The sequence below is a fragment of the Castor canadensis genome, chromosome 15 (assembly GCF_047511655.1).
Source record: "Castor canadensis chromosome 15, mCasCan1.hap1v2, whole genome shotgun sequence".
In the NCBI taxonomy this organism is placed as follows: domain Eukaryota; kingdom Metazoa; phylum Chordata; class Mammalia; order Rodentia; family Castoridae; genus Castor; species Castor canadensis.
Genome location: NC_133400.1, coordinates 66,985,820 through 67,011,701, shown reverse-complemented (window position 1 = coordinate 67,011,701; position 25,882 = coordinate 66,985,820). Strand labels below are relative to the sequence as shown.

Here is a 25,882-nt window from a genome sequence, read left to right as displayed (position 1 = left end):
ATGAAGAATGGGCTGGGCAGGGAGAGGCAGGCAGTGCATGCTTTCTGCCCATTCTCACACCAGCCAGTAGCTGTCATTGTCCTCTGGAATACCTGCCTTCATTCTACTTCATGGTGACTGGAGTGGTAGTGACATCAGCTGGTAGTGTCCTGTGCTAGTATCCTTTGCTTATAATTTTACTTCAGCTTTGTATCCTAGGGAAATATTTGATAAGACACTGTTTCTTTTTTTTTTATTTAGTAATGTGAATACTGATGTATGCTGATCTTTTGTATTATTTATTAGTTCAGTAATTTTCTTCTTGTTTCTATGTAAATGAATTTATTTAGGGAGCAAGTGAAGAGGTGGTATATTATTTTTCCTTTTGACTACCAGGAAGAGATGTTAAATAATGATGTTACACTTTGAAGATGCAGCTGTTGGCTTTGAGGTTGAAAATGTCCTCCTTTAACAGTGTTTGCTGCATTTCACATTTGAGACTCAGAAACTGGTGCAATTACTGAAGTTATTAGTTTGTCCTAAGAGTGAAACTGTTTGTTGGTTTGTACACATACTTTTAGGTCATTAAATGCAACCGAAATGAGAAATGAAATATAGACCTTTTCTCCCACTCATATATCAAATCAGCATTTTCATTCCTTTAGATCAGCAATAATACTGCTTTCGTGGTTTTTTTTTTTTTTTTTAAACCTCTTTAGCCACTATATCAGCCCTTTTTGCATTGGTTACTTTTGAGAGAAGGCCCCCCTTTATGTCTGGAACATGACCCTCCTATTTGTGCTTCCCTGCGTAGCAAGGATGACAGGGACATGCCACCATGCCCAGCCATTAGTTGAGATGTGGGGGTGGGGCGGGAATTGGTGTCTTGTGAACTTTTTGCCCTGACTGGCCTCCCATCTCCACCTCTTGAGTAGCTAGATTAAATCAGGTGTAACCCTATTTATCTTAGCATGAAGCAACATTCCTATTCAGAGGTCAATAAGTTCAACATTCATCCATTCATTGGTACTGGGAATTGAAGTCAGGGCTGCAAGCTTGCAAGGCAGCACTCTACCATTTGAGCTACACTCCTAGCCACCTCCCACCCCCTTTTTTTGTTTTTGTTTTTTTCTTTTCTGGATATTGTCTTGTGGTAACTTTTGTTCCCACTGGCATTGAACTGTCGTCCTTCTGTCTCTGCCCCTTGTCCCAGTAGCTGGGATTACAGATGTGCACCACCATGCCTGACCTCTACTTGTTTAATATTTGATGTTTGTTTTCCTATTTCACAGTGTAAAGTTCCTTTTGATTTCTGAAATTTCTATCATTTTGGAATAAATTCTTTGGAATTTTACTTTTAAAAACTGTGTGGTATAAGTATACTTTAAAAGAAAAGTTGTTATATCATTCTCTGTGTTTTGAATGTGAAATACAGTTGTCCCCCCTTCTGTATAGAGGATACTTACAGGACCCCCAGTGGATGCCTAGTTTTAGGATATATAGGATGAGACCCTATATATATTGTCACACGTACCTCAATGAGATTTAACTTAAGGTTAAGTATGATAACTAATAATAAAATATAACAGTTTGTACTAGATGCTGTAATCAAAGTTTTGTGATGATTTTTTTCCTTTGTCTCATAATATCTAACTGTGCTAGACTTACAGTGGTTGACTACTGTCTGCCTATTAGAGACAAATTGGAAAATACAGAAAAGTAAAGATAAAGGAATAAAGCTCCTTTGTTTGCTTCATACAAAGAAAACTGTTACGAACATTTAGGTATAATTTCTTCTAGTACTTTTAAACTTGAATTTTGTACAAAAACACTAGTAACGGGCTGGGTACAGTGGCTCACACCTGCAATCCCAGGTACTTAGGAGGAGGAGATTGGGAGGGTCTTGGTTCAGGACAGTCCCTGCAAAAAGTTATTAAGACCCCATCTCAACCAAGAGGCTGGATGTGGGCATGCACCTGTGTTCCCAGATATGACAGAGACAGTAGGTAGGAGGATTGTGGTATTGATGTGAGGCCAGCCCTGGGGCAAATATGTGAAACCCTATAGGAAAAATAGCTAAATCTAAACGGGTGTGGACGTGGTAGAGTACCTGCTAGCAAGCCTATGACCCTGAGATCAAACCCTAGTACCATTGCCTCCCCACTCCAAAGAAAAACTACTACCAAAACAATACAAACTTAACTCCCCAACTCTATATAAATGTCATCATGGTGACTCTGCATGTAAAATTTTCTTTTTCACTTTATGTGATAATCAGAGATATTTCTCCAGTTACAAATGTATGGAACTGTCAGAATTATTTATAGCTACACATAGCATCCATGTAGTAAAATGTCACCTAGGTTTCAGTCTCTTATTTCTGGACATATTAGATTATTTACTGTTTTCTTTTTCCAATTACAAATAACACATTAACTTTCTTAAGTAGGGTAGAATCCCATGAGTGCAATTTGTGACTCAGAGTTTCAGATGCAGTCTATAAAATTACTATATGTCAAGTGTACGATACTTGTATTTGAATTAGCAAAAGCTGCTGATTGGATGCCTAGTTGGGTTGAATTTGATAGGCTTATTTTGGACTGTTTGCGGTTATTTTCTTCTCTCAAGTGGTTAGACACTTTAAATGATTTCAGTCAGTAAGGGAAAGAGAAGCTGGCATTTTTCAGTGTCCACTGAAGAGAAGCTGAAATTCCTCCAGTGTCCACCCTGGTGTTTTACCCCTCTACTTATGGCTCTCTGGTCTTTTTTTTTTTTTTTTAAACTGAGACCCAAAACAAGAAAAAACATATCTTATATACGAATTACAGTCTGTCTTTCATATTGATAAACACAAAATAATATCTATGCAATCTATATTGCTCATTATGTCCTGAACTTTCCTACTTTGTTTTAAAATTTTAAAAGATAAGCCACAGTCCTCAAAATTCAATTCATAATCTTCTAAAGGGTCCAATTTACAGTTTGAACAATACTGCATTCTACTGTATAAGAGTTCAGTGGGACCCATGTCCTTCCCCCTCACACTACTTTTACTTTTTCTGTATGTGGTGAGAATCCTGCAGTCTTTTCATCCTGGCAAGAGCTGAGGCATAAGGAAGTTAAGTGCCTTGCCCAAGGGCATGCAGCTGTAAGTGGTCAAGTTCAGACTTGGCCACCTCTGGGGGACCTCCTAGGTTCAAGGTTTTAACACCATGTTTTACAGTCTAACGGTCTGGAGCCTTTACACTTGGCAGCAGAGAAGCCATTTCAGCTTGGGTTGTCCTGGAGGGCACACCGTCACCTAGTCTATAGGAAGTACTTAGCCACTTGAGTTAACTGTAGGTTCACTGAAGGCTAAAATGGACTTCACCTTTATGAACTGTGAAGACCCACAGAGAAGCTATGGCATAATAAGAGAGGCAAAACACCTTGGAAATGTGGCTTTTGCTCCTTAGAGTGGCACCTGATCATAAGTAGAGGAGAGTTCAAAGTGGAAAGCAAATTGTCAGTCACAGAGGGGCATTTTCTGTAGCCGCTTAAAGAATCAGTTAAAAAAAACCTAAACCTGATAGCTTTGAGTGGGCCTTCCAAATCTCAGGGCTTCTTCTTGCTCTTTGACTTTAACTGGCCAGCATACTGTGTGCAGTGGGCAGGGAGGAGGTGGTGTGTGCGTAGTGCAGGGTAGCAAAAGAAAGCTCAGCCCCCTCATGGTCACCAAGTTTCTGAATCTAGAGATGGGGTGTGTACTCTGGCAATGGTCTACCTTGACTTTCTTGCTGAATTGTTCCCCTTTCCAAAGTGGATCTGCCAGGGTAAAAGTAAAACCAGAGCCTGCCCTTGCAGGGAGCTGGTATAACTTACTACAGACCAGTGACTTGATGTATCTTGTCACATATAGGTGGCCAACAGAGAATAACAGGTGGCAAGAGCCATTTCACCTAGAAGGTTTTCAGGAGGCCTGCCATAGCTGAAAACTTTCCTGCATGGAGTGAACTCTTCCACTGGATGCAGTAAACATTGAAGGGCTGCATTAGAATGAACTCTCCTGGACTTTTCTAATTAAGGAAGAAAATACTTCCTTTCCATACCAGTTGAAAACATCACTGAAATCCAAGCTAGTCTCTGCTAACATTTCTGTTCTTAGAGGGCAAGTTCATTATATCAGACAAACAAGCATCATTTTCTAGTTTCAACATAGACATATAATTGACTAGGATTTAGAAATAGAAAGTAGGGGGTATGGTATTTTCTTGGATTTCTTGGAATGCCAAGAAGGGTATTGCCTTCAGAATCAAATTTCACCAAATTTGGCAGATTGCAGTAGGAAAACAACAGAATAAATTCAGATTTCCCCTCCCATTCTCTAGTATGAGGAATCTACCAGGGGGCCCTGCCTCCTCTCTCTCCACCCCCAAAATGGGAAGACATGCTTCTGTTCTCAAGACCACTGTCATTTAAGCTGGGCACGGTGAGGCTCAGCTGGTGAGCTTGCCTGGAGTACTTCCTTAGTGACTTTTGTCCTGGGCAAGTGACCCTTCTTGCATTGCTGCTTCTTAGGCAGTACCACTTGAGCCATACCTGCCTTTTGGGCACTCAAGTGGAACAGAAAAGAATTAGAATGGAGCCTCTATTGTGTTGGACTAATTGCCTTATTATTGATTCGGTCTTAAAAAAAAGATGGATTGTTTAAACAGTGTTGTTTTTATTGTTGTGATTATCTTAATTCATGTTTTATTAAACTGGGCCGCAGATCTTTGATGGCAGAATTCTGAAGCACATTTATTTCAGTCATCCATTGTAGGGTTTTTTTTGTTGTTGTTTTTTAGTGGTACTGGAAATTGAATTCAGGACTTTGAACATGCTACCACTTGAGCCATGTCCCCAGCCCTTTTTTTTTTTTTTTTCTGCTGAATAGCTGGGATTGCAGATGTGCTTCAGTGTAGCTTTTCTGAGTGCAAATCTTATCTATCTGGTTTCTGCCTGTTGCACATCTTTCCAAAGCTGGACATACTGATTAAATTCAGAGCAGCTCTGCCTTGGTAATTGCATCTCAAATTTTATCTTTAGTTAGATATCTCATTTCCTTGTGTGAAAGCTGACCATTAGAGGCTTTGGTATTCTCTTCCTTTCTGCTTTCCCCAGAATCAGAATGTTTGAAATGCAACATTTTGTAGATACACAATAAGGTAAGAAATTAATTCTAGCTCTCACTTTCTTTTTCTTTTTAAAATTTAAGTTACATATTAGATCTGAAAGTGAGTAAAGTACTGACAGGTCATTCTGTCACTTGCTCATACAACTGAATTCAATTGTTAGGAATCAAAGATGTGATTTCTTCCCATCTATTGGCCTGGATGGGCTCTCTGTCACAGGCCTTTACTGGGTGTCTCCCTACAGTCCTTTCCTCTGAATGCCAGACCTCAGCCCAGGGAGGCCTCACTTTTCAGTTTCTTCTGATATGCTTAGAAATCTAATGTAACTGGATCATAAGGCAAATCTATATTTCATTGTCATATTGAATCCTGTGTGCTTATTTTATTATAATATATATTAAAACTTTATTTTAAAATTCTCTTACAATAGGGGGCTGGAGGCATGGCTCAAGTGATAGAGTACCTGCCTAGCAAGTTTGAAGCCCTGAGTTCAAACCCCAGTACCACCAACAAAAAAAATTCTCCTACCAGGAAATCATAAATGCAGAAATATGAGTTATTTCCTTTTTGGGCTTCTTTCCTTCTGCTATTTTCAACTGTGTGATTTCTTTTCTTGCTTTCCTTTTCTCTTTTTGTTGGGGATGGTATAGAGTAGGACATGTTTCTTTGTTTAAAGGAAAATTGGAAGCGGTGCCTTCCTGCCTCCCTAAAACAGTGTTTCGTGTTTTCTTGGGGGTGGTTTCTGTGTACTTCCTACTTTACTGTAGGAAGTATTTTGAGGATGTCACGGTGCAGCCACCCAGCAGTACCCCCTCAGAGTCGTTGATCCTATACTCTGCTACTTTGTTGACATGGTACTACCCCTCTCTCTTTCAAGGGCAGAATGAACCTTTCTTGAGATAATTTGTCAGAAATGTCTTCTGAATTGATCTGTTCCAGCCCACATAGAAGATGTCAAAGATTCTGGACTGTGAATGTTTGTTCATTATAGAGGGGGATTTTTAAATTAGATTCATTCCTCATTCAGCAAATACTTAACTGAAAATCTGGGGTTGGGGTGGCACCTTAACATTCACACTGTAGCCTAGCCAGCAGACCAAGACTATTTGTCAGACCCTGTTCTAGGCCCTGAGGCTTCAGTTTGAACAAACGAGAGAAAAGTCCCTTCCCTCAGAGATTCCGTTTTAGTTGGGGAGGAGATGAAGGGCAAAAGACAAGCAAAACCATAGCCTTACTTACTTTTCCCTTTGTAGCCTCAGCTGTCTAGAGCACAGGTACTGTGTGGAGAGTAAGACCAAGGGCCATCATCCTCCTACCCCAGTGCTCTAGCAGTGTGTATCATTCTCACAAGGGCTTTTCCCCTTCAGAATTCCTCCTAAGGCTGAGGGGGATCCACTACCTGACTCCTTCCCCAGACGCACCCCTCAAGCTTCCTCTTTGCCTTAGGTTGTAAATGAGCTAAACAACTTCCTTTCTCAACCCTATTGATGAAAACAGAAAATGGAGATGGGAGAGTGTTGGCAGTAGACAAGAGGGGAGGAAAAACCAAACCCGAAAAACGGAAATTGCTTTAGTCACCTGAGGACCTCATAGTCAAGTCATACTGAAGAGAAAAAAACTACGCTTAGCACATGAGGGGAACCCCATCATGCTCTGTAAAATAAAGTTTTAGTTCAGAAGAGTGTAGAGCAAAATGGAATTTTCTCAGGGGGGATTCCACAGTTGAATCCAGACACAGTGAAGAGGGAGGGCTCCTAGGACTGGAGTTGTCTCTGGAAGTTGCAGAATCTCTTCCAAAGGTGTTGAGGAGTGAGGACACAGAGCATTTCAACAAGGCAGGTCCATGTTTTACAAGGGTGTGTGGAAAGTGATATGATAAAGCTGCACCATGTTAGACAGAACTACTTCTGGTCAAATAGAGGGGCTGTGAAGATGAAGCCAGCCAGACCTTGCCTCTTCACTAGTTTAGTCCCTTATTGAGCTGCTCCACTTGTGTTACTGTGATTTGCTTGGAGACTGAGGGACAGGTAAATAATTAATACAGCCATTACTTAATAAGACAGCCCCTGTCTGGAGCTCTTATTGTATCACATACTGTATGGGGGGAGGCACTTCATACCAGGTCTAGAAGGCATAGCTAACTCTTCTCCCAGTTCCTGATTTAGAGGGGGAGGGCAGTGGATTATTGACTGGAATAAATACATATTGGTATAGCATCAGACAGCCTGGAAATGAAGAAACAAAATCTATGAAGTCCTCTGTCACATGCCTGTGGAAGAGCAGGAGACGTTAACCATTCTAGAATCTTTGCATGCCTAAATTGGCACGACCATTGATTTAGTAGCATTGTGTAATGGTACTTTGCCTCAGGCAGATCTCCTTGATGTCTCTGGCTTAGAATCTAGAATCTCCTTACCTCTTGGCAGCTGCTTAAGCATTGGGATGTTCTGTGACATCTCTGAGATGACCCTATATCCCCAGTAATGTTAACAGTGAAGATAATTACAACAATTTCCAAAGTTTTGTGGACAATTGGATTTAATGTAAGTGAAAAAGTCTGGTACTGTGCCTGGCATATAGCATCCACTTGAGACGTATCAAACTATCGCTATTATAATAGAATTTAAACATATGGAAGAGAAAAAGAAGATACCTTTAGCAGAATCTCAGAGGAAATAATCCATATTTGTTGCTTTATCCATTCTGCTACATAAAGTTTTCTAAAGTTTCATGTGGTATCACAGTAATGGGACATGGACAATATCAAAGTGTTCCTTATTTAGCTATTTCCTCACTTCACCAGTTTGGGTTCACTTGTTTCATTTATAGAGCATGCATTATGTACAAGGCTCTGTTAATTTGAACAGGGAGCAGTATTTGCTATCACAGGAACAAGTATGTGGAATCTGGGCCCAGATACTGCCTTATCATTAAGGAAAGAGGGAGCCTGAGGAGAGAGAATCAGCAGGAAGGGGTGGGTGGGACTGCTTGTGAACTGAGCCAACCTGAAGTACTGAACTTGGGGCCTGGGCAGCAATCAAGGCCCATCAGGGAGAATTGGCTGATGGTCTCCTGGTTATGGAAACAAGAATCAGGGAATCTAAAAGGTGACACCTTTAACACCCGTACCTGAGGCTTGGTTGTGTCAAAGAAAAAAATTTACTCATTGACACTTGTTAAAAGCACAGTAAGGGAGACCTTATTCAGGACCATCTCTGTAGGGAGGACTGTGGTAATGGGATTTTGTAGTAGAGGAGAGAGATTTTATGCAGCTCTGAGTAGAGCATGGGTAAGTGAGAATCCACAGCTTGGGAGCAAGTTGAGGGGTTGTGGACAGAAAACGGTTAAGAGTAAACATTTGGGGCAAGGGGGTTTCTACCTAACCTAACTATAACAGTATTCTTGCTGAGGGCAGTCAGGCCAGGGTGATCAGACAAAATAGGAGGTTGGTTGAGAATGAGGAACCAAACAGAATCAAAGTGTTAACGGTGTTTGTGTAGTCTGTGATCAGAAGATCCTGGTTTTTGTGTTTCAAATGGGAAAATCCAAGCAGAGCACATGGATGGGGTGAGGTAGGATAGCTTTATTGAGAAAAGGGAATCAGGTGAGGGAAGGGAAGAAGAAGTCGAGGGCACAGAGGGCGCAGGTGGAGTCTGCTGGTAGAGAGAGAGTGCTTTTCTTTTTCAGGTGCCTTTAAAACCTACACTATTTCACAGGAGGGCAGGTCCAGGAGGTTCCCACCCAATAATGAATGAGTGCGGAGGGACATGGGCGGTCCCCAGCCAGGTGAGGATGGTCTGGTCCATCCCCAGGCAACCTACATGAGCCCCCAACTTTTCTTACTTCTAGCCTGCCTCAAAAGGTAATCAGATACAGGGGTGGGGGGGTGGGAAGGGTAAGGGAGTGGGGCACATGTGTCTTACTTACACTGACTCTTTGCTAAAACTGGGTTTTTATAAGAACGTGCATGTGGGCCTAAGAGAAGGTTCAGAAGCCCGAGAAAAATTTGGCTAAGAATCTTTGCCTGTTGCTAGTTAACCAAGCACCTTATTTTAGAGTCATCCTTTGGGTCTTCGGAACACTTAGGATAACTTGATGAGAATTCGATCCTAAAGCTGCTTTTCTTGCCTTCTTTTTGGTGTTACATATTATTTGTGGTAGGTATGGGCTTTTAAAAGGTCTACTTAGACTGAGTGCTGTGCTCACATCTATAATCCCAACCACAAGAGGCAGAAGTAGAAGAATCTTGGCCTAAGTCTGAACCTGGGCAAAAAAAAGCTAGACCCTATTTGAAAGATAAGTAAAGCGAAAGGACTGGGGGTATGACTCATTGGTGAGCCCCTGAGTTCAAATTCCAGTACCAAACCCTTCCCCCAAACAAAAAGTCTACTTAAAGGTTTTGTGTTGTACCTTATGTTACTTAGTCAGTCTGCATAAGAAAATTTTATAGTAGAAGCTGGGCATGGTGGTACACACTTGGAATCCCAGCATTTGGGAGCTAAGGCAGGAGGATTGGCCTGTTCTACAGAGTGAGACCTGTCTCAAAATAAACAACAAACAAAACTCAGAAGAAGAAAAATCCCACTTCTCTCGGTGGACTGAATTTTCCTTTTCTTTTTATCCCCAGCATACCCCCAGTCCTTTCCCCTCACCTTACACACTTCACAGTGCCGCACACTTCACAGTGGCGCACAATCTCCAAATTCAAGGCGTTTGCTTTAAAGAGAGGCCAGAACTTAGTACTGGGGTTTGATCCTAACCAGAAAAATCAAGTGTTTGTATCTCAATAATAAGATTCTGAAAGTGGACTGAATTGGAATTTCGATTGAATATTATCATAATGTAATGGGCGTTTTTCACTAAAATAACAGCATGCTACTTGTGCATGTACACAGTGTTTTTTTGCAGTCATGCTAAGTGGAGCTGGTTTGAATGGTTTTTTTAGGAGTGGCATTAGAGCTGCTTTGCCAGCAGTAGACGGACCATGGCATTGTGGGTAGATATTTTGTTCACTTCTTTGTTCCCACATTTTCCCCCATTGCGATTCCTCCCATTTAGTACCTCTGTATTTGCCATTCTGATCTGATGGTCCCTGAAGGGATTTTAATCCCTGAAAACCAGGATTCTGATGAACTGGACTATGGGACTACCTTGAGGCTAGGAACCAAGACAAGCCTTGTTCTGAACATAACAGAAAGCAGATTAACTTTCAGAAATGTAGAAAGTAAGATACTTCTCTGCCGTAACCTTTAGTTGCCTGCTGCATTTGGTGCATTTACATGGGTTGCAGAGGCTGTTTGTGCTAGCCTCTCAAGGTAAGGGGATGGAGAGGTCTTTTCAGAACAGTGGGGATGATGATGGATTGAAAAGTTGCCCACCATTCCAGATCAGAAACACCAGTCATTCCCCCTTTCCCTCAGCAGCTCATGCACGTCATGCCCAAGACTGCAGTGTGGTTTGTGTGCACTTGTCAGAAGGGGCTCCTTTATCAAGCGCCCCTGAATTGCTCTACTGTTTGTTCAATGGAAGACAGAAGAAAGGAGTGGCATTTTTATACCTCCAGGATCTTAATTGTGGATCTTACATTGTGCCTTAGTTATAAATGTTTGGGGGGAAATGGATACAAAAAACGCCAATTTCAAAGACATGGTTGGAATCTATAACTGAAGGTAAATGTGGGATTTCTGTACATTAAAAGTTAAGATTTACCTCCTTAGTACTGTGTTTTGGCAGAGCTGGTTCTGATTCGTCATGGCTTCTAAGTGACTTCTTTCATTAGAGAGATTCAGCTAGGATTGTACACTCACAGAGCCGAAGTTCTGTTGTCAGTGAGGTGTCTGACTTTTATTTCCCTTTTCTGGACCTCTGTTAAATAGGGTTGAGGTCTATTTCAGAGGTTGTCTGTGAGGATTAAATAGATCTATCAGATGCCTGGGACATGGTAGATCCTTAGTAAACATTACTTTCCTCTCAGTTATTACTGAAATAGCAGGCTAACTCAGGTGGCCCAGAGTAGACTGCAAAGCACCTGTCTGTGTGTGTCAATTATTGCACCTTTGAGAGCAGGCATCAGTGATGTTTGTGGTAGGGTTCTAGGTAAGCATATGTTAGCCAAGTGTTATTACCTTCAGCTACTGTAATAAAACCCTGGCAGCACCAAGTTTAGAAAGGAAGCAAACATCAGTGAAACTGGGAGATTGCAGTTTGATAACAAATGACGTCGTGTCCAACACCTTGGGAAGCATATTAACAACAGAACTATAAAAATATTTATTAAAATAGTTTTTTAAAAAACCTCATTATTAATTTTGGCAACACTTGTAAAGAAAAGGCCCTTCCCTCCAAATCAAAAGCTCCTTCAGCATTTGAAGGACATAAACAAATGATAAATACTTTGCTTGAAAAGAACAGCTGTGAGCCTGATTTGGGAAGTAAAATCTGACATTGACTGCCTCCCCTGAGAATCAGTGGCATGAAGGTCATAACTGGCCATCATTACAGGCTGCAGAGTGCATGGTGGGCAGACAGAAGGTGCAGGAGACTGCTCCTACCAAGTTGTTTTGTTTAGACTGGAGGAAAAGGTTCTAGAAGTGGGAAAGAGGGCTATTGTAGGCATTTGGCACAACTATAAGAGCATGTGGTCTAATTGGAGTAACAGACCGTTATTTTCCCAGCAGTGTATCCACCCTGGAACCAGGTCTTCCAGGCTCCCACTTCCATGCCTTATCTCTGCACATGGCCCCATTGTGAGCCATATGTTGTCATCCTTCTTTGCTTCTTTGTCCTCCTGTTCCACCTCTTGTCACTTACCAGGTGCATCCGGTTCCTTCTGTAATGCCTTCAAATCCATCTACTCCTTTTAACCCCCTTCCTATCTGTGTTATGGTCACTCTGTCCCCTGGACTGACATCCTGCTTTCCAGTGTTGTCCTCCTTTGGTTCATTCGTTTTCCCTCATTGTGCAGCTGTAGTGATTTTTCCTAAGTGTGTTTTGGTTCTGTCCTTCTGCTCCTTCAGGCACTCCCCTGTGCTCTTGAGAGAAAATCCAAACCCTCTCATGAACTCTTTTGTAGCATTTCTTCTCTCTTGCAATGTGTCTTAAAGGTCCTGGGTGCTCCTTTAAAAACTTTTAAACCTGGCTGTGTTTGATGTAATGATTCCTTGCCTCTAATGCACTTCATCTCCTCCCTTTGGCCTAGTTAACTAACTTGTTCTTCAGCAAGCCTCAGCTCCCTGCCTGGTTCTCTTCCCATAGTACTTCCCCTTGCAAAATACTTGTTACTGTAGCTGACTTGCTGCCTTACACTACCAGACTTTAAACTCTGGGTCCCAGTGCGCCTTTCATTCCTGTAGTTCTTGTACACAGTGCCTAACCAAGTTGACTCCCCAGTTGTTGACTGTTGAATTAGATAATGATAGGGGACTTGTATCTCTTTTTTTAGCTTTTAGAGTGTCATCTCAGATCCTTTTTAGGGTCTGTACTAGCAGAGTTCATCAGCATTGTCCAGTAGTTAAAAGACTTAGTCATTTGCCTGGTATTAAAATCTCAGTAATCCAGGTGGTATTTTTGTGTTTTAGTTGTTAGTGCTAATTCATGCTTCTTAGGAGAGTCTGATTACTAGGAGATTGTTCCTCTTTGAGTTCATGTGCATTTGAGTTCATGGCTGGGTTTTCTTTTTCTTCTCTCTTCCTTTCTCTTCTTTTTTCTTTCCTTAAGTTGAATACTTTTCTTATGGTTCTTTTTTGTTGTTGTTATTATTTCTACTATTTGGCTTGTTTGTTCATTGTTACTGAGTATGGGCTGTCCACCTGATAGAGTTAAGTGCTCTCCCTGTCTTAGGATGGTTCCTCCAGTGGATGATGACCATGCTCAGCCTTTGTGTAATCCATGAGTTCCTCTAGCTTTAACTTGCATTGCCTTTCTGGTCATCACAGACCCAGTGAGACTGTGATGTATATTTCTCTGATGCATGATTTTACTTTCTGCTTTTTCTGAATTTAAATTTGTCATTTCACCTTCAGATATTTTCATTTCATTGTATATAGTTCTAAATATAAACACTGGCAGTCAAATTTGAATTGTTGAAACATCATCAGTGGCTTAACCCTCTTTGTCCACAGGAAAAGTATAACTTCTTGTCTGGCACTCAAGGCTTTTTATACAGTGTGGTCTGAGTAGATCTTCCTGCTTTTCTTTTCTGTGGTTTTTCTTCCTTAACTATCCAGTCTAATATGTTTACTGATTGTCCCCTAATTAGCTTTTCTCTGTTTATCATGTGCCTTGGCTATCCTCCAACTCTGAGCAAGTTCCTCTAAATAAAAAATGCACTATGTATGTGTATGTGTGTAAAAATGGAGAGCAGGAACTGCATCTGAAACATCTATGTGCCACCCATGTTTGTCTTAGTGGTTTATAGAAGACATTTGAGCTCTCTCACTGAGTCCTTTCTACGGTGAGACTGGGACAAGTGCATTCAAAACAGTGGCTATGGGGACATAAGCAACTTGGCAGAACACAGGTGTGTGGTAAGCTGTTGGGAGTGGAGGAGGCAGGAAATTGAGCCTGGGTGAGTGGACAAAGCTTTCAGGGCATAAGAGTTGGCTTGAGACTTGAGTAGGAGCAGGACCCAACCTGGAGGAAGCTGTTCTGTGCTGAGGGGAGGGTGTGGCCCAGCTGATGAGAAAGAGTATTGTGTTGTGGATGTGTGTCACTGGAGTAGAAAGTGTAAGGTAGAGGGAAATGGCAAACGCCCATCAGGCAGAACAGGCCATCATGACCCAGTTAGTATGCCAGTGAGTAGACAATGAGTGTGTCCCCAACACCTTGGATGTAATGGTTGTGTCTTGTACCTGTGTTTCCACAAATGTAGTATAGAAGTGAACAGGTGCTGGAATTTATATTTTTGTTCTTATGTCTCCTCTCACCCTTAGTGACTTTTCATAACCTTTTTTAAATGGTTTTCCTTGCCTGGCCTGTCATAATAATCATTAAAATACTCAAAGGGGAGCAATGTTGGGATCCAAGTAGGGATCCTGGGAAAGGCACACCTGAATTTCAAGTTTTTAAATGAAATAATTAGTTTGTAATATGAACTGTGACCAGCCAGAGTAATAATCTTCAAACTTTCAAACACTTGGATTTTCTCTTCTATGAGCAGGAGTGTTGCCTCTTGGGTTCACTCTTGTGTCCCCTGCTCAGTGGACAGCATGAAGCCTAGCACAAGTATAGTGTGATACTGAATAAGGATGTATGTGTAAGTGAATAACACATACATGTGTATATGAGTTTGTAGATATGCAGAATATAGATCACTTGTTTGCAAAATTTTATAGTTCTTTGTTTAAGGTCTTACACATCTTCTGTTAAATTTTAGGATAGTTTTTTGTGGTTTGTTGCTTTATAAATGGAATATTTTAAAGTGGAGTTTTTTATATATTGTCATTATTACATTTGCTGATTGCTAATTGCTGTAGGTCATAGTGTTTCTCCATGAATTTCCTATTGGTATCATGAGCAGTTTCTAACTCTGTGGGCCAGTGGTACAGACATACAGCCACCACTTGTCATTGTCACACCCAAATATATCTCCTCATATTCCTGAGCACCCCAGTAAATAGATGGCCCTGCTCCTTTCCTTGAACACTGCTGTTGAAATAAAGGGAAGAAGTTGAGTTCTGTCTGTGCATTTGCCTCGTGTTTAGTATAAATAGATTTTTTTAAGCCCCTTGTATTTTCTGTGTAGATAATTATATATGAATAATACATTTGTTTCATTCCAATCCAGTAAATTCTATTTGTGGTGTTTTTACTTGTCCTGTTGCATCCACTAGGATCTCTTACACCATGATGAATAAAGTTTTGTTCTTGAATTAATGAGGATGTAACTGATCTTTCGTTACTAGGTATGAGTTTGGCTGTAGGTTTTTGGCAAATAGCATTTATCAGCTTAAAGTGGTTTGCTGAGTTTTCCATCCTGAATGGTTATAGAATGTAGATTATATATTAGTTTTTATATTATGTATTTTTGGTTATAGAATTAGCTGGACTTACTCCATTCTGTGTAGTATAACATATCTCTGTGTGTCATTTTGAGTGATTTCCTAAGATCTGTGTTTTAAGTGTGTCTTATCTGCATTTTACTCCGTGTGTTGAATTTTAAATTTCAGTGACCATTCTTTGTATTTCTACAAGGTACATAATCTTAGTCAGGCTGCTATAACAGAGTACCATAGACTGGGTGGATTCTAAACAATAGTGACTCATTTCTCACAGTAAGATCCAAGTCCAACATCAAGGTGTTGACAGAATTTGTTTGGTGAGGGTCTGCATCCTGGTTCGTAGGTGACTCTAATCTTGCTATAACCTCACATGGCAAAAGGGGCAAGGGAGCTCTCTGGGGTCTTATTTTATGAGGGTGCTAATCCCACTCTGCATTGATTGCCTCCCAGAGATATACCATCATATTGGGGGTTAGGATTTAACAGTAGGAATTTTGGGGGAAGAGACATAAATATTTAGTTTTAGTAATATGTGTTTGTGTATGTGTGTACATATATACATATTGCCATATGTATATATGAACACACATTTTAAAACTTCTTTTTTCAGAGTACTTTTTCCTTTATTTTTATTTCTTCATGTGTTTAACCATTGTGCACATATTTAGATTATGGTCTTTATTCAATTGCTCTGTTAGCTCATGTTCTTAGTGTTTGAGTCTCTTGACTCAAATTGGTAATGGGTGGTCTTCTGTGTCTTGCCATTTTGGATAGTGAGCTATCTTTAGAGAGTATGATCTGGTGGAGTTCTGAGAAGCAGGCTTCTCCAGTGTGGTTTACATTCATTTTGCCAGGTTATAACACCCTGTAGGTGTCCACTGGCATGTGACCAGGTTGGTGTAAGTTTCTACTTTTCTTGTGGAAACAAGAGTTGAGTGCCAAAATCCATGGTGGAGATATAGACAGACCAATGATAACCAGTTATTGGGGGGTTGGGAGACTAGTCCCCATCTCAGACTTGGACTCATTTTCTTTTTTTGGCCTCATTTTCATCTGAGTTCATAGATGATTTTTTTTCCTGATTTAGTTTTTTACAGAGATTATAGCACTTAAAATTTCCAGCTGTATATAAAAGTGTCAGTTCCAATCCCTGTCATACATCCTGTTCTGCATGAATATTAAAGCCAGGTGATTTCCAAATCAAGGCACTTCTAAGTGTAAAAGGATTGAATTAGTTGTTATGACAGGATAACAGGTGTAAACCAGGCTGTGTATCACAATAGTTGAAACCCAAGACCAGCTTGCACAGCTGGATAGCCCTTCCCCTCCTGGAAAATTCTGTACCTCTTTGATTAAGGTCTCAGGTCATTCATCTTGCTTTCTTGCCATCTTCTCATAGGCATTTAAAAGGATGTTTTCTATTCTTACCTCATATTCCTAAATGTTTATAGTATGAGAGCTATTAGGTCATCTTGTCTGCTGTATTGACAAAACAATCTGTCTTTAGTTTTAACTTTTCTCTGTCTTCTTTGGGTCCTCTTAAGAGAGAATATTGCACATGTTAAGATAGCATGTTAGAAAGAGATAGTGCAGAGAGAAGGCTGAGGGAGGCAGTGAAGAAGTAGACAGGTATGAAGAGAAGAAAAGAGATGGAGGGAAGAGAGATGTAGGAACAGGTGGAAAGAGAGAGTAGATGAATGAGAGTCAGATGTGTGCCCAGAACAAGACATAAAACCAAAAGCCAGACATGAACCCATCAACAGAGACTGACCTGGAGTCCCACACACATAGATATATGGTCCCAGAGAGACAAGACTCACAAAGACACATGCGGATCACCCATAGGCACACAGGTAGCTGACAGCAAAAACAGAAAATAAATATATCTAAGTGTGTTCTAATCAGACGAATAAGCTTGAAATCAGCAGGAGCGAAAGAGATAGCTTCAGAGTTAACTGGAAACACAGGAACAGCAGTTGGCTGCCACAGCAACAGTGGCTGTTAAAAATAGGGATGCTGATGCTGGCTTTTAGGGCTGGGTCTTGCCTGGTGGCTCTATCTTGAACTAGATCACACTCTTGATTCAGTCTCATTGACACTAACAAATGGAAATAATCACTTATTTGTATGCAGGGGGCAATAGTAACTAAAAAAAAAAGAAAAGGAACCGGTCTGATAGCAAATTAACATGCTTCCTTTGTCAGTTTCATATTGCCTTGCAGATCAGACCCAGATGTGGAAATGTGGCTACCTAAAATTGAAATTAAAAGTTTGAGATTTTGACCATGTCAAATATTTGTCTAAAGACAGGAAATAGACGTAGTCATGTTTTCTGAGATGAACCTTGGGATTGCCAGCTAATCAGTTGGCTTCAAAATCAAGCTTGACTTTTTGCCATGAAGTTCCTAAATCTATCAAGGAACAACCTAGTTACATCATTTGGACCCTATGCATGACATTGTCTAGACCTAAATGGACAGACCATCTTTTGGGGATGATTTCTTGAAACAGTAACCAACTTGGAGGCCAGCAGTGCAGAAGAAGGTAGAAGGTGGGACATTCTGGTTTTGTGCACATGGTCTTTTGAGTCTCTTCTTCTGTCCAATCTGCTGTAGGCCCGGCTGCACTTTTCTGTTTTCCTGACCATGACAGGTAGTGACTCCCACTTTTCCCTGCCTTTATTTTGTTACCTGGATCATATATAAAGCTGTAAGTAAATCTGGTATTGGTTTAAAAGCTGAAATGAGCAATTGTGGATCACTGTTGTTGTGACATATGTGGAAAAGGCAGAAGGAAATTAGGTTGCCTGGCATAGAAGACTACTGCTTAATTACGTTGATTAGCAAGCATGGTGTTTACTTTCAGTTTTGCATAAAAGGATCCTGTCATACCTTGAGCTCAGCTGAAACATGGACTGAAGCACTGTGACCAAATGTTCAATACTCATCATCACCTCAAAGCCTGGCAGTAGACCTTTAGAACAACCTTCTTATAGTACTTCAGTTTGACTGTGTGTCAAATAGGTATCATCGTAAAGAAGCAGAGTAGGTCAAGTATTACGTTGAATTCAATTTGAAGGATTCAGTGACATTCCTGAAAGTTGCTTTTTTTTCTCTATTGCTTCTCAGAGGCTGGTTTTTGAATTATCTTACTTTTTAAGAGGTAGGAAAATCTGTTTCAGGAATAAGAAACCCTGACATATATGGATTGACAGTTTTATTTTTGTAGCACTGAGCTAGGTGCTTGCCCCCCTCCCACACACATGCTGAAGATGAACCTAGGGCCTTGTCCATGTTAGGTAAGCTCTCTACCACTGAGCTACATCCGCAGCTCTTGGTTTTATTAAGACAGGTCTTGCTATGTAGCCCAGGCTGGGCTTGAAGTAGTGATCTTTCTGGCTCTGCCTCCCAAGTTCTGCCTGGCTAGCATAATGCTTTTTAATAGCACCATTTATGGGGCACTCTTTACATAGCAGGCATCTTCTATTATATATGTCATTATATATATTATAAATATTACATATATAAAGTTTATGTATATAATATAAACTTTATTTATATATATATATATATATATATCACAGCAGCAGCCTTTGAAGTCAGATGTTATTAGTTCATCAGATCCTAATCTTGAAATCTTGAAGCTCCCCTCTGAATTCTATGTGACTTAATCTGAGTAGCTCATCTGGGTAGAGGTGATACCTAGGCCTGCAACTATCTGGAAACCACCTGTGACACAGTGAGTATTATGGCCAGACCTGGATTATGACTTGGCCCAAAAGGCCAAGTCCTTGTCCTTGTCTTAGTATCATACTTGGTGAGCATCTTTCATAGGGAAAGTTTAATAAAAAATCCTGCTGCTTGGTTTCCCAATAGAAGGAAAAGTAGGCCTTTTCCCCTTCCAGTTCTATAGAAAGCAGGAGAATGAAGACACACAGTGGCAGCCACAGGAGGAAGAGGGCTACTTTCTCGGGGGTCCCTCTGAGCTGATCATGTAGTTATGAGTTCCTATAGCAAGAGGACATTGCTGGTAAGGAGTCTTATCTCAGTGGCTACCTGTGAGTCTCCACTAACTTCAGGGGAAGGACCCAACAGCCATAGGCAGGAGAGGAGTTCTCCTGAGAGATTCTCCCAGGGCATCTCCTAGAAATGCTGGCATGGACTAGAGAAATAGTCCACTACCCAGATAATCTGTTTTTATAGGTTGTTTTAAAATACGTTTTTTAAATTGCAGAGGTTTAAAAAGCAAACCATCAAAAGCATGAGAGTACTTAGAAACACAGAGTAGCAGAGCAGAACAAAACAAAACCCCTCAATTGGTATATACAAATGCCGATGTATATTCTTTTGCATGTATTTTTCTGTGCCTACGCATATGCTCAGAGTGCTATCATACTGCTTTCCTTACCTAAGGACACATGGTGTATCTATTTCCATGTCAAGAAAGTATTCTTCATGGTGAGATAGCATTTCACCATCTAGATCTACTGTTATAGATCTCAAAAAAATTTAATAGCACATCTATTATTACTTTTTTAAAAATCCAAGATCCTAGTTGAGCAGGAAATCCCTTCACAGACAGCCACTTTCACTAGACATTTCTGGCCTAGCTTTTCATAGTTTAGCAATGCTCGAAAAATTGTGCCTTTCTTGTCCTTTCTCTTTTCCATTAAAACCCCTCAAAGCCTTTAACTGTGAATCCCTGGTGTGACTTTGATAGAAGTTACATAGTATCAGAAGGACCAGTCAGTTGAAGTGGCATGTGTTTTAGACTCAGTATGTGTTTCTTTACTCAAATTCTGCTTAGAGGTTGGGAACTAAAGGCCAGGAGGCAAGTGCAGACATTGTCTCACATCCAGGTCTTTGCATGGATAAGAGATTATGTGTTGTCTTCAGTATCTTTATGACAATTCTTGTTTTCTTTTCTCTTTGACTTGATAAACTATTGAAGTTAAGGATAGGCACAATCTGTTTTTATTGGAGTTGATTAGATTTCTTTGCAAATTTATTGAAATAATTTAACCTCAAATAGTTTTTACTGTGATGCCATAAGCAAATTTGAAGACTGTGCTGACTTTCCAGAGGCTTTCATCTTCTTTCTTTTCTCCCCTAACTTGATTCTTCTGGTCTGTTCAGCCATTCTTTTCCTCTGTCATCAGGTTATTGTTGTTTAATTTAAACTGGAAAAACTCTTAGTATGGCAGGATTCTAAGTTATTTAATCAAACTGACAAGTCTCTGACCCTTGGAGATTATTCTAAGGCAGGGATTGCAGAAGCAAATGCCTCTTGGGTTGGGAAGGCAGGAAAGGAAGAAGGGTCACTGAGCGTTAGGAAGGGAGAAAACTGGAGCCTGGGCAGGTGACGTCAAAAGTCCCCTCTGAAGGGGCCAGGTGCTGTCAAATACCTAATCTCTCCAAAGAAGCTGGAAATAGGGTTGTTTTTCTTTGTGATATGTGTTTGAAATCTCTTGATTTTTTTATTGTTGGCCTAATTAAAAAACATGAATGGATCAACAGAACACATGCACAGACCAGGTTAGGCCCTCAAATGGTTGATAGGCAGTGTCTATCTTTCATATGCTACCTTTCAAAATAATTGTTAACTAAGCAGAGCATGGTGGGGGGATGCCCTGTGTTAATCACTTTTGACAAGGAAATTACACTTACTGAGCTGTGGGGTTTATGTAAACTTGTTGCAGTGCGTAGCCGTCTTTGATTTCATGTGATATCTTTGCTCCATTTCGTAGTCTCTTGGGTGCACAGCAGACTTTAAAAAAGGAAAATGGAGTTTTTTAGGCTAATGATCTCCAGGCAAGCATCTAATTTTTGTGTATCGCTTTTTCAGAGTTCTAAATAGCAGTGTTCTCAATTGAATCAAAAGAATTATTAACATAATAACTATAGATTTCTACAAATCTTGAAAGTATTAGCAATTTAAGGTTGAAAAAATTGAAAATTAATCTTAGCTTTCGCTAATTATCAATGATTATTCATATAATATTTTTTCTTTCTTTAAAGATTTGAACATGGAATTCAATCCTTCAGACCATCCTCGGGCCAGCACAATATTCCTCAGTAAATCCCAGACAGACGGTAGGTTACTAATTTATTTGTTTCTTTAAAAACAAAAAAAGCCTGACATTGATAGCTCAAGTATGGACTTTCCCACTAGATTTGGTTTTCAATGTAAAATTGAATATCCTTTAATGACCCTAGAGTATATTGCTTAATGGTGATTCCCTTTGGGGTTTTTGTTTGTTTGTTTTTCTTTTGTACTGAGGTATAATTTTAGAATTTCTCACTGGGGGCAGCTGTCTCATTTTGGCAGTTAGCTGGATTATCTCTTTGTCTGTCCTATAGCAGGAGTTTCTACTCTAAGAGCCAGAAATTTCTCTTTAAGAATTGGTATTTGCATAAATTCTCAAAAGGTCAGACATGTTTGTTAGTTAAGTAAAAGAAAACAAAAATACAAACCGTAAGTGAAAGCACTATTAACTATCACTTGAGAGCTGAATTGAAACTACGCTAGATGTAGATGTTTTCTTTTTTGACAACTTTTTCTTAACTTGCTTATTCATAAGGATCCTAGGATCCTGTGTCTTGTCCCAGAAGTGTGTGAAGTTTCTCCTAGGGGTTTTTCTCTTCCTTTTAGCCCCTGGCTTATCTCATTGTTCCCGGATTCCTAGCTACACAGGAAAGACAAAGCTGCACGATATAGTGAACACAAATCTTCACATACTATACCTGTAGAAAAGTATAACATATGGTGGCATTGTGACCAGGATATTATTTTATGATTCTATCCTTGGAGCAGAGTCTAAGCTTTAATTTAGAAAAGATCCAAAAGTAACTAGAAAACAGATAAATATGTTTAAGACAGTAAATTCATATGCACGAATTGGTAACTAATAATGATTAGGCAACAGTTTTGGCAAGGCATTATGCTGATGTAATATTGGTGATGTTTAAGCCATCCACTGACTTGATTTGAAAGCCTTTGGCACATTTCTGAAAAAGAAATGTTTCTAAGAGTACAAGTAAATCGGTGCAGGCATCACATACTTGTGAAGTTAAGTTTTGAATATATTAGATACCAAAACCAAACCAAACAAACAAAAAAAACTCCACTATCTCTCCTTGGTGAAAGGAGTAGGATATTGCAAGGAAAGAAGAATGATAGTGAGGATGAGATGAGGACAATGAAAAATGAGGGTCCAAACAATTTTGTACAAACACTTAAGGATAGTTCTGTGAAAACAAGCTATGAGACTAGCTGGCTTTAAGGTTTGGTTCAGTATATAGACCAGTATCAATCAGAAAATGTTCTCACAAGATTCATATGAAATTATATGGGAACCTCTGGGTGAATGACACATACCTTGGTTGTCATGAAGAAAGGAAATGACCAAACAGAAGGATTGCACCAGAAATAGCTTAGGGACATTCTCCTTCCCCTTTGCTCTGAATCTTATTCCCTTCCTCTTGGGGAACATCAGGCCATGGGTTACTCTGCCCCTTGTTTTCTGCTTCAACTTCTCCTTAAACGCTGGGTTTTTCAATTCAACATGTAAACATACTTGAGTTTCACAGGTTATAAACAAAAGGAAAAAGAACCAGATCTCTCTGTCTGGGTCTTCTCTGTTTCTATGTTTAGTGACAGCTTCTGCACACAGCTGCTTCTTCTCTTTCTGTTGGTCTCCTGGCATTCTGTGGAGTGTGAGGAGTAAAGTTACCTGAGGACAGTTCCCTCCTGAAGTCCACGCCCATTCCTGGGGCACTTGCTGCTCCTGACTCCTCCGCTTCTGAAAACAGCTTCTCTTTTGGCTTCCTATCTTTGCTTTCCTATCTTTTGGCTTTCCTATCTTCTCTTTTGGCTTCCTATCTTTGCTGAGAACAAGTCCATCTAATGAACAGTTGTTTACCGATAATTAAAAGAAATAGGTTTTTAAAATAGATAATTTTGGCAACTTTAATGAATTACTTTTTAGTAAAATGGTTATCTGTGAATGGCTTTTGTCAAATTGGCCCGCAAATTTCTCCCTTTCTGTAAGTTCCTTCTAGATGGCTCAGTGTGCTGCTTCTCTGTTAATTAACCCCTTTGATTTTAGTGTTTTTCAGGTTTCTGTCCTTCACCATGATGTCTTTTTGATCTGTGCACAGCTCCTCCTGGCTTTTGTGTCAACTATAATGTCTAACTACATTTTTCTATGTAGTGTTCAAAACTCACATATCCAGCTGCCTGCTGGACATCTTTACAAAGAAACTTACAGGTTTCTCTAACTCAGAATGCCCCCAATAAAGCTTAAGAACTGTAGTTAGCTTCCTGCCCTTTCTTACCCTGCCCAGGTCTCTAGGTCAGAAAAGGCTTCGAATTTTCCCAGTCTCTCCCCTTCTCATTTCTAACATGCATATACTGGTGGCGGAGCTGTCTTTGCACCGCACACAATTCTTTTCAGACATCATGTGGGCAGCATTTACACTGTGGAAATTGGCGAACACTGCAAATCACACAATCATTTTTTTTATTATTATTTTATTATTCATATGTGCATACAAGGCTTGGGTCATTTCTCCCCCCTGCCCCTACCCCCTCCATTACCAACCACTCCGCCCCCTCCCTCTCCCCCCTACCCCCTCAATACCCAGCAGAAACTATTTTGCCCTTATCTCTAATTTTGTTGTAGAGAGAGTATAAGCAATAATAGGAAGGAACAAGGGTTTTTGCTGGTTGAGATAAGGATAGCTATACAGGGAGTTGACTCACATTAATTTCCTGTGCATGTGTGTTACCTTCTAGGTTAATTCTTTTTGATCTAACCTTTTCTCTAGTTCCTGGTCCCCTTTTCCTATTGGCCTCAGTTGCTTTTAAGGTATCTGCTTTAGTTTCTCTGCGTTAAGGGCAACAAATACTAGCTAATTTTTTAGGTGTCTTACCTATCTTCACCCCTCCCTTGTGTGCTCTCGCTTTTATCATGTGCTCAAAGTCCAATCCCCTTGTTGTGTTTGCCCTTGATCTAATGTCCACATATGAGGGAGAACATACGATTTTTGGTCTTTTGGGCCAGGCTAACCTCACTCAGAATGATGTTCTCCAATTCCATCCATTTACCAGCGAATGGTAACATTTCGTTCTTCTTCATGGCTGCATAAAATTCCATTGTGTATAGATACCATGTTTTCTTAATCCATTCGTCAGTGGTGGGACATCTTGTCTGTTTCCATAACTTGGCTATTGTGAATAGTGCTGCAATAAACATGGGTGTGCAGGTGCCTCTGGAGTAACCTGTGTCACAGTGTTTTGGGTATATCCCCAAGAGTGGTATTGCTGGATCAAATGGTAGATCAATGTTTAGCTTTTTAAGTAGCCTCCAAATTTTTTTCCAGAGTGGCTGTACTAGTTTACATTCCCACTAACAGTGTAAGAGGGTTCCTTTTTCCTCGAATCCTCACCAACACCTGTTGTTGGTGGTGTTGCTAATGATGGCTATTCTAACAGGGGAGAGGTGGAATCTTAGCGTGGTTTTAATTTGCATTTCCTTTATTGCTAGAGGTGGTGAGCATTTTTCATGTGTTTTTTGGCCATTTGAATTTCTTCTTTTGAGAAAGTTCTGTTTAGTTCACTTGCCCATTTCCTTATTGGTTCATTAGTTTTGGGAGCACTTAGTTTTTTAAGTTCCCTGTATATTCTGGTTATCAGTCCTTTGTCTGATGTGTAGCTGGCAAATATTTTCTCCCACTCTGTGGGTGTTCTCTTCAGTTTAGAGACCACTTCTTTTGATGAACAGAAGCTTCTTAGCTTTATGAGGTCCTATTTATCTATGCTATCTCTTAGTTGCTGTGCTGCTGGGTTTCGTTGAGAAAGTTCTTACCTATACCTACTAATTCCACAGTAGTTCTTACTCTTTCCTGTATCAACTTTAGAGTTTGTGGTCTGATATTAAGATCCTTGATCCATTTTGAGTTAATCTTGGTATAGGGTGATATACATGGATGTAGTTTCAGTTTTTTGCAGACTGCCAACCAGTTTTCCCAGCAATTTTTGTTGAAGAGGCTGCTATTTCTCCATCATCTATTTTTAGTGCCTTTGTCAAAGACAAGTTGGTTATAGTTGTGTGGCTTCGTATCTGGGTCCTCTATTCTGTTCCACTGGTCTTCATGTCTGTTTTTGTGCCAGTACCATGCTGTTTTTATTGTTATTGCATTGTAATATAGTTTGAAGTCAGGTATCGTGATACCTCCAGGATTGTTCTTTTGACTGAGTATTGCCTTGGCTATTCGTGGCCTCTTGTGTTTCCATATAAATTTCATGGTAGATTTTTCAGTCTCTAATGAATGTCATTGGAATTTTGATGGGAATTGCATTAAACATGTAGTTTACTTTTGGGAGTATAGACATTTTTACTATGTTGATTCTACCAATCCATGAGCATGGGAGATCTCTCCACTTTCTATAGTCTTCCTCAATCTCTTTCTTCAGAAGTGTATAGTTTTCCTTGTAGAGGTCTTTCACATCTTTTGTTAGGTTTACACCTAGGTGTTTGATTTTTTTTGAGGCTATTGTAAGTGGAATTGTTTTCATACATTCTTTTTCTGTTTGCTCATTGTTAGTGTACAGAAATGCTAATGATTTTTCTATGTTGATTTTATATCCTGCTACCTTGCTGTAGCTATTGATGATGTGTAGAAGCTTCTGAGTAGAGTTTTTTGGTCTTTAAAGTATAGGATCATGTCGTCTGCAAATAGGGATATGTTG

The 25,882-nt window shown here is 40.1% G+C and overlaps 1 protein-coding gene across 4 annotated transcripts in view; it reads left to right on the top strand.

Annotated features, from left to right (window-relative positions):
- LOC141410490 (cyclin-Y-like) overlaps positions 1-25,882 on the top strand; it is a 212,756-nt gene that overhangs the window by 122,537 nt on the left and 64,337 nt on the right. For all 4 annotated transcript variants that reach the window (XM_074056395.1, XM_074056397.1, XM_074056398.1 and 1 more), the window contains exon 2: positions 21,148-21,222. In XM_074056395.1, the coding sequence (XP_073912496.1) occupies positions 21,148-21,222 (75 nt within the window). The remainder of the gene's footprint in view (positions 1-21,147; positions 21,223-25,882) is intronic.